At 38.2% G+C, this 10,189-nt stretch overlaps 1 protein-coding gene across 1 annotated transcript in view; it reads right to left on the reverse strand.

The window, feature by feature from the left end:
- otud5a (OTU deubiquitinase 5a) overlaps positions 1-6,125 on the reverse strand; it is a 42,797-nt gene extending 36,672 nt beyond the window's left edge. The window contains exons 1-2 of the mRNA XM_036579343.1: positions 5,278-6,125; positions 2,436-2,529 (exon numbers count right to left, since the gene is read on the reverse strand). Of these exons, the coding sequence (XP_036435236.1) occupies positions 2,436-2,529; positions 5,278-5,841 (658 nt within the window). The 5' untranslated portion in view covers positions 5,842-6,125. The remainder of the gene's footprint in view (positions 1-2,435; positions 2,530-5,277) is intronic.
- Positions 6,126-10,189: the final 4,064 nt, after the last annotated feature.

The following is a 10,189-nucleotide window of genomic DNA, read 5'->3' on the forward strand; positions in this document are numbered from 1 at the left end:
ATGCTGTCTGAAACGGCAAGCTAAGAGAGTGAGCTTGAGCTGGATTCCACCCACTGTTTTAGTCGAATTCAATGATAATAGGCTGATGATCAATGATGAAAGGGTGATACAGATCGAACAGTAACAGTGTGACAAAAATGGCTCAATATGAGGATCAAGCACCCACGTTAATACCTCAACTATGCTAACTAATTGGTTAAGACATCACTCAAATGTGTCGGTTTCTGAAGCGAGGGGAAAACGCGAAGCTGAAGTTAGCCAGCTTCTTATTTGAATTTTCTGTTCCACTATACGTCACTGCTTCTCCATTTAAAGTGGAACAGAAAATTTTAATAAGAATCTGACGCGTAGGAAGCCAACTTCAGTCTAATGGAGAAAACACGAATCTCAGCAGCTGCTTCTCCCACTGGAGTCAAGCAGTCGCTTAGCGTTAATTCTAAACGGGCGAAACAGATGACTCGTTACGTAAGGATGTAAACAGCTACCGATCCGACCTTCTATTCAGCAGAGCCACATTAGAAAGTCCTTCCCCACTCATTTCAGGCAGAAGGTCAGAGCCACATTTTACATAGAAACACAAAGGTCATTTAATATTGTGATGTAGCCTTATAGTTCACATCTTTTGTTAACTTTTACATAAATACTGACTTTTTGTTTACAAAGTCTATATCTATGTAAAAGTAAACACAAGATGTGAACTATATATATTAGAAACACATCTCACGGTGTTGGAAGGAAACCTCGGATCTCCAAAACGGTAACTTTACAGGAGAAGGAAAAAACCTACTTTACTTTTAATGTAAGTCAATGGAATTTGGGTAAATTCTTTTAGTCTGTTCGTCATGAAATTTACATACAATGTAAAGGACATGTATTTTCAAATTATGTCAAAAACTCTAAAACGTCAAAAATGGAGATTTTTCTTCCGATAACAGCGATACACACACACACACACACACACACACACCGATAACAGCGATACACACACACACACACACACACACACACACACACACACACACACACACACACACGTTATCACTTTAATAAGCACTGCTATCTTTTAGAGACAACAGATAGAATTACAGGCTATAAAAAACTATTTTTGTAATTATCAAAAAAATTGAAAGCTAATTTTAAAATATATATTTGATAATGACCTTACCATAAAATCCCTGAGCCCAATTATATCCCATTGTCATTATAAGCTAAAACAGACTGCCTAAGTGAAAATGTGTGCGGTGAGCAAAACAGTCAACATCATGAGATTATCAGTCAATTATGAAAAAAAGCCATGTATTCTGTGAAACACTGAAACCAACAGCCCCACTGCAGACTACAGAATGACATACAGATTCAGAGGTCTATAGTATATTGTTCAACAGTTAGTTCCAATTACGCAATTTAATTGGCAGAAAAGTGCTTTACTCATGTTATATCTGATTTCCCTATACCTGTATGGAACATCAGCTGCTAACCAAGAACAACGGTTGCTCCTCTAAGCTGCATTTTCACTATTAACAACATATATTTAAAACAATGTCTGGAGCTTCTTTACTTTATTTTTTTCTTTAATTTGTAAAACTGTTGCATAGAACACAACTGTTATTGTGAACAGCATTAAAGGGGAACTGTTTCAAAACTTCTACATATATTTTAATCGTTGAGATGTGAACAAAGTCTGAGCGGTTTGATGTAAAATTTATCAACTCTGATTACTTTATACTGGTGGCGATAGAAACCAGGTCACAATCTTTAGAACACAAATACAGCCATTTTATATACTACCCAAAATCACCCAGTGAACCCACACGTCTTCTGAGTTTTTATATGCAATGTTTACGGTAAAACAGTGATAAATTTGGGGAAAAAAGGTCTCTTTTGAGACTGTTTTGCGTTAGAACACCCTGCATGCACCTTTCTAACATAATAATCTTAAAAATATAAAACTTAAAAAAACAAAATTAAAACTGTAAAAAATTATTTATGCCAAAACTTTATTTCAGGACTATCTTAAAACAATAACTTGGGTAACAGGCAGTGTATTTATAACCATTTAATGTAATAAGTTTCTGTGAAGGAGCGTTTAAAGACTTTAACTACTTCAGACGTCTGGTTCCTAGCATTACTGAACAATTCTTATTCTGAGTTTCTCTAGAACAGAGCATTTCCTGCTTAGAACAATTTTGATTCACCGTTTACATCTTAACCATTTAATTATATAGACTATTTGAAATATTAGTGGAATCCCCCTTTACAACTGATTTGGTTGCAGGCACCCTCCTTCTTAAGTTCCACTCCTCAATTAAAAAGGCTTGAGCCTGGATAAAGATACTGATCAAGAGGTCATGTGAAGCACCGTTTTGAGGCCATTTGCCATGTACCCTGTGAACTAAAAGTGATTTTATATTTAGAAAGTTACAGAAAAGACCCACCAACTGCTCTGAAGAGGCAAGCACCGTCTTCCTTCATTTTTTTAATCACAAATCCTTTCTTTTCCCTAAGTGCTTTCTCGAACCAGTGCTCCTGCTGCAACACAAAACAGAGAAACAAAGGGAGAAGGAGAGCTTGTGAGAGAGAGACATGCTATTTCAGTAGAGAACCTTACAGGAGCCACTGTCCATACACATATAAACACTGCAAGAATGGCTTCTTTAACTGAGCAATGAAGAGTGTAAGTTTGGATGTTTGCTTTTATTTTACTACTTTATTTTTATTTTATTTATTTTAGTCTGTTTGATGGCCCTACACAGCCTTGATATGATACAGTTGTATTGAAAGTTCAATACTGTTGCCAATATTACAAGATGGTAAACAATTTAATACTTTAACTTTCAACAGTTTCACTTGCCAGTCCATACGGTCCATTTATGGAAATCAAGCTGCAAAACCAACCCATTTAAATTTATGTCACCAACACATTTATATCTGTCCATGTTTTTAGCCTTCACCCATTCACACTTAAGTTAAGGAAGTGTAGTTAAGTCAAGTTAAGAAGTGTTTTAACCAAGACTGCTTCCTGAATGCACAACACAGGACAGCTAATAAGAAAAGAGCTGATTTAAATACATGAGTCTTAAAGGCACAGTAAGTAAAACAAACTGTTTAATTCTCAGAGATAAGAGAAGTTGAAAAATGGTCATGTAAAAACAAACTGTGACTGTTTTTTATGCAAAAAAAGAAGAAAGTATGATTTATACAGGCCCTTTTATAGGCTAGCTCTATTCTGAAGTAATGTAATATTTTGTCTGTAATGTTAAGCTGTAACCGTTTGCATGTGTTCAACCCTATAACCACTGGGCTTTCCAATCCTATATGAAGTATTGTGATTGATACCAAAACTGTATCAATCTGCATAATTCAATCACTCTGACGTAAATGTCATTCAGAGTTGTGTGAAATGTTTATGTATGATTGATGTACAATAGGTCATTTTACAGAAGCTTAGACTCAGATTTTCTTTACAGTGATAGTAATAGGAACCAAACACAACACAAATATTACATAAATATATACTTTATCTACCATCTAAAAGTAAAAGTAAGGCTATTTTGCCTTACAATGCCACGCATGTACATCTCTGGCATAAATGGATTTAAAAACATAACACATTTTAGGACAAAGCCTTATTTTAAGACTCAGATCAGTTATCGGACATATTCATAACCATTTCATGCAATAACTTTCTGTGAGGGAAGACATTAAACACTTCGGACGTTTGGTTCCTATCACCACCACTGTGAACAATTCTGACTCCGGACGTTCCTGGAACATTTCACAACAAACCACTCTGAATGACTCTGTTTACATCTTAGCCATTTAATTATCCAAAAACTGAAAAACTGGTGGAATTTTCTTTTAAGCAAATGGGAAACTTGTTGGTTTGGGTGGGAAGCCAAACCAGCCAAACAAATAACTAGACTTTATTCACTGATATTCAAAAGTAGGACATGACCACAGCGCCGGATGTGCCACTATCTACCAGAAGCTAAGCTAATGCTAACCTAACTACTGCAAAGGGCATTTTACAGCTAGTTAACCTCACTGGGTAGCAAAAATTGTTTTAGGCCATCCCACTTAACACTCTGATGAATTCAGTTGTCATATTTTACCAAAAATACATGTAATTATTTCTGATTTCATGAATGAGGAGGACAGTTACAGTTAGCTCCTTCACTTCCTTGTCAGTGTGCTGTCATAATAAAAGTCTCCATTCCACTGTATTTGCCAGTCCACGAAAACAGCCTTGAATGGTAGGTTTACTTGGAAATGCTGTACACTAATAATTCATCTTTATTTAAATACAAATCACAGACACAATTTAGAATGGCTAGGCCTTAAGGTTTTCTATGCAGTTGAACCAAAAGAGCGGAAGATGTACTTCTACTTTGCACACCATTGTCACACATGCACATGTCAAAACTGAGGAAACAGCAAAGCCTGAAGTTTTTAAAGTATTATAAAGTTATAGCGATGTGTTTCCAGTGTTGCTTATTTTTAACAGCTTAAGCAAAGAACAGCAAAGATAACCATGCCATTCATTCATTTGTCTTCAGATGGTTGTCACCACTGCCATTCTCTGTCAGATTTTTATTTTAAGTGACCCCCCCAAGAAGGCGTTAAACAATAGTTCGCAAACTGGTCCTCAGGCACACTTTTGCTCTATCCAAGCTGGGACTGAGCAAAAGTATGGACCATTTCAGGTGACCTGAGGACCGGTGTGAGAACTACTGCTTTGGAAGACTTCCACTATGTACCAGTTCAACATAGAGAGACAAGATGAGCAAACTTGCAAAATCAACTGCTATCATCAGCAGATTGGTTAAAGCCTTTATTTTAATCCCTTATGCCATATTATTGAAACCACGACCATGACCAGCAAATCACTGCAGATATTTGCTGTTTTTATTGTTATTAAATTATGATTTGTTTTGCTGCTTGAACTCATTCATTCCCATGTTAGCTGTTACATATGCTGTAAAAGCTAGCTTGAAGATTATAAAAAACATCCCTGCTCAATATTAAACAAATGCCTTAACTAAGAATCAAAGGTCTTTTCTTCCAGAGTTATTTGGAGCAATGCCATAGAAGAACCACTCCAGACTCCCTAAAGAACCTTTCAATGGATGATTCTTTGGTTCAACATTTTTAAAGTTCTTCTTCATTCATACAAAACATTTAAGCTCCTCTATCTTTGACAGTGCAACTTTAAGGCCAACTTTCTTTCACAGACTTTGTTTTGTTTTGTGTTGACATCTCCATACCGTCCATACATACCTGCTCAACTGTTGCTGGATCTTCTGACTGCAGTCTGGAAGCATTCTCGTACTCATCTTCGCTGTTGTACCCGGCGCCCTCCTCCTGATCTGGGCCTGGACCCACCCCGCCACCACCGGACACACCGGGTGTCCCTCCGCCTGCTACTCCTCCGGAGCAAGTCGCCTGTCGCCGCCGCTTGCTGAGTCCCGGCCCAGAGCAGCAGCTACCGATAGCGCCTCCGCAGCCGACCACGCCGCCCGCTAGCTCTCCACGGCCACCGGACACGCAGCTCATGGCTCCCAGACCGCCTCCATCTCCCGGGCCGGCGGGGGAGCCCGCTCCCACCGGCGGAGGGGAGGCCTGCTGGGGCCGGGAGCTCGATTCATTCCGCCTGTCCTCTCTGGACTGAGGCGGCGCGGTTTGATATGACCACGGCGGCGGAGAAGCTCTAGGCCTCGCCCCGGTCCGCACAACACCATGGCCGTGCTGGTGAGGATCCGAACCGGCTCGTCTGTCGCTCTCGTCGGCGTGATCCGGGACCCCGACGGTGGAGCTGGGCTTCTTCTTAGGCAGGATCGTCATGTTGGCTGCCTATGTGAGGAGGGAAGGGAGGGAGGAGGGAGGAGGGGGTCAGGGGTGACGAGTCCTCCGGCTCGGCTCGGGGAGTGTTGTGAGCTGGCCGTGTTTCAGCCTGGCCGTCGTCTCTGGCCTAAGTGCTCGTCCCTGGACGTTTTTGGTGAAATAAGGAGTCGTTTTCTCGGTAAAAGGCGGCGTGGAGAGAACAAAAACAAACCGAGTCGCCGCTGCTGTTGTTAGCTTCTTCCCCTCCGCTCACTCTCCACACAACATCAACACAGGAGTTACGACACGGCGACGTCACTTCCTTTGTTGCAGTCTCAGTATTATGTTCTCATCTCTCTCTCTCTCTCTCTCCTTTTTATTTGCTTGTAGTCTTTCTCTCATTTTTCCCTTTCGTCCCTCTTGATTTTATCTCTCTCTCTCTCTCTCTCTCTCTCTCTCTCTATATATATATATATATATATACTCGCATTTCTCATTCTGTAAATATGTAGGAATATATAATATACATATAAGAGTGAAAGAGAAATGGAGTGATATGTATGTATGTATGTATATGTGTATATATATATATATCCTTACGTCTCTATTATTTCTTTTCACTCTTTCTCCATCTCACAATTTGTCTTTACTCTCTTTTTTCAGCACTTTCTTTCTCTCCCTCCCCATACCCATTTATTTCCCTCCTCTTTCTGTCTTTTATTCTGAACTCATTGGACACACCACAGGCCCATAGAATTTCACTATATATATATATATATATATATATATATATATATATATATACTGCGATGGACTGGCGACCTGTCCAGGGTGTATCCTGCCTTCCGCCCAATGACAGCTGGGATAGGCTCCAGCTCCCCACCGCGACCCAGAAGGATAAGCGGTTTAGTCGATGGATGGATATATATATATATATATATATATATATATATATATATGTATATGTGTGTGTGTGTATATCTTTCATTGTCTCTTTCCCTCATCTCTCCCGTCTCCATTATTTATTTTCACTCTTTCTCCATCTTGCAATTTGCCTTCTCTCTCTTTTTCCAGCACACTCTTTCTCTCCCTCCCCATATCCATTTATTTCCCTCCTCTTTCTGTCTTTCATTCTGAGCTCGTTGGACACACCACAGGCCCATAGAATTTCACAGTACCATGTTTTATAACTCCAGTTATAAAATGCTTTTTTCCCCAGCGACTGAGTCACATCATCAGCCACAGATCGAGTCCTTCAGGAGCTGAATCAGGTGTAAAAGAGCAGGCGAGCATCATTCTGTGCAGCGCAGGTGAAAAAAGCAAAGCGGCACCAGAGCTGAGAAACTGTCATAATACACAAGCACAAATTTAGAACCAGCCTCCAAGGGCATATCATCACATGTCCTGTGAAAGAACTGATCCTATTTCAACTGAGAAGTTGCCTCAGATGTGTTTTAACCCCTTCATGTCTAACAGCTACATTTAGTATGGTGCGGAAAAAAATGCCACATTGAAAGACAGAGAAAAGTATATAGTTAATCATAGTGTAGTAATAAACTCATCACACAGCCCAAGACTGATTCTGGTTCAGAAGTTATGACAAACTGTGGTAATGCACATAGATGTATAAATACCAAAAATGTGACTGACCGACAATGACCGACAATGAGGGCCAATGTCATGGAGAACTTACTTTGCATTCTTTGCACTCACTGCACTGTTATTGCACTTTATGTCCTAGTATTGTTACACCATTCATATTTGCACCTAGAGTTACTGTACAAGTTTACACTGCATACTTACCTTATCCATATGCTGCTTTCACAGTACATACAACCTATATTTGTGCGCTCTCCACTCAATCTGTACATATGTATTTTATATTTATACTTGCATATCTATATTTTTTTTACCACTCTTCTGTTCGCACTTTATATATAAATAATACTGTATTTAGCACTTCTGGTTAGATGCATTTCATTGGCTCTGTACCTGTACTCTGCACAATGACAAAAAAAATAATCTAATCTGTTTTTAAATGAGACTTTGATGGAGTGTGTGAATATTGCTTAATTTTCAAAACATGCCGTTCACTCCCCAGTCTGTGTGGTACAAAAACCAGCTTGAATTGCTTTTGTGATGTCACAAAAAGTTATGAAATGATGGCGATCATTTACATAAATCAGTCTTAAAGGCTCAGTAATAAAAACAGCCTATTTGAAGGTCCCATATCTTACATTTCTCTTGTACTTTAGTGAAATTTTTATATGACCATTTTCCAAGTTCACTTCATCTCTTAGAATTAAACAGGCCGTTTTTGCTGCTGTGCCTTTCAGACTGACATATGTAAATTACCTCTGTACTGTTTGGCTGTCCAATATTGTGCCTTGTTTCAGGCCTTCAGTCTGGCCTGAAGTACTCATTATAACTTAAATGTGAATGGCCAAGGCTAAACTGCTGTAGGCCGAATAAGCAGATATATGTAAACCTAATGTTTTTTGTGACATCACAAAAACACTGAAATCAAAATGGGCTGTTGTTGTGGCTTAGTTTCTGTTAATATATGGACATATATGGATTTACATACTAAAAGTTTGAGGTTTGGTCATGTAAAAATGTATTATGACTGGTTTTGGTACATAAACCCACAGAGACCTAATACGCAGACCTCAGGGAAAAAATAAAATACAAGATAAAGGTAAGATATGGGCTCTTTAAGAAAAAGTTACAGAGAAAAACATTGTTTAATGTTGTTTATATTGCTAAGATGTCCACAATAAAAAAATCGAAGTAGGCCAACAAATCCCTGAAAAACACAGATTTTTAAGTACATTATAAGTAAAGCATTTAAAATAACCTATTTTTCAGAACATCAGGGGAAAAGACATAAAATATACGACACATGACAGAAACAGGACAATCCAATTAAGAAACGACACAGCGACTATGATATTTGTGTTTATTTCTTTCCGATGTTTCTGCATACAGTCAATTCTCTTCTACTGAGCACAGACCAACACGCCTTAACAGTGTAAAAGTAGTATTGACCTACCTCGAAATATAGCAATATTCTCCTTCTATTACAAAATACCCTGCTATTCACAGATATAAAGCAAATATTCTAACATGTCACCAAGCTCTTCCACCACCAGAGGGCACGTGTGTAGCAATAAACTTCAGGCATTGTTCTGAATAATCTAAGATAAGAAATTCAGTGATCAGGAGCCAACACATAAACACGGCTGGTGAACAGACAGAACGAAACGACAAACTGTAATCAGTGAATATTGCATTCTTTTTGATAGGACTGAAGTGAGGATACTACGTTTATTAATGTTAATGTAACACACACCTTCAAATATGTGATTTCTTAATAGAAGCTATTGAAAACACTATAATAAAATAAATATGAAGATGATTTTTAATACATCAATATTAATGTATGCATTCATTCATATTACTTAGAATAATAAATAAAATAAATGCAATGAAACACATACAAATGCATTGAAACATTTTTTTCTTTCTCATCGACTCAGATTTAAAAATGCACACAGATGTCGTTTGGTTGTATCTGATGATGACAGGTCCTTTGAATACATGTCGTTTCATCTTTGGTTCAAATAATAAATGACAAATTCAAAAGACATAAGCGACATCCCTGCAGATCTGAGCTGAATTATTTTGGTTTTATCACTAATTTATTAGCTGTCAGTTTGGAATGCCTTTAAAATAATGAACTCAGTGTACTGTGTGGTATTATTAGCATTGATGAAAATATATGATACAAACATCTTGGTGCACTAACATGTCCTGACCATACAGACTGAATGAAGCTGTGTTACCCATACACTTTGATATATTTCAGGTTATTTTCTTTGAATGGCCATCTGCAGCCTGAAATATTTATTTACTGTTTGCTGGAGAGGCTAAACGAATTATGCTATGTAATGGAAAATTAACTACTGGTTTCATTCTTCGTACATCCACACATGACGAAATCCTGTTATCTAACCTATCACACCTATCATGCCGTTTAAAGGAGAATGAATATTGAATGTGGCAAGAGAAAAATTCAACAGTCCTCAGTAATGAAAATGTCAACCACGTAACAAGGTGCTCAATATATTCCGGCACCACAATATAGAGTGCAGTCCTTAAATAACTAGACAGTGAAAAATGGAACGCTGTCCAATTACTTGCGGATTGCACTGTATAAAACAGAACAAACTGTGGATACATAAACACAGGCAATTTAAACAAGCCTGCTTTACATCTATTATGCACTGTACTGTGCAAAAGTCAGAGACCACCCTTCATTCATTCATTAATCAAGAGCTGAAAACACTAAACAGAAGCTTAACAACTA

The sequence above is a fragment of the Colossoma macropomum genome, unplaced genomic scaffold, assembly GCF_904425465.1.
Source record: "Colossoma macropomum unplaced genomic scaffold, Colossoma_macropomum, whole genome shotgun sequence".
NCBI classification, from domain to species: Eukaryota; Metazoa; Chordata; class Actinopteri; order Characiformes; family Serrasalmidae; genus Colossoma; species Colossoma macropomum.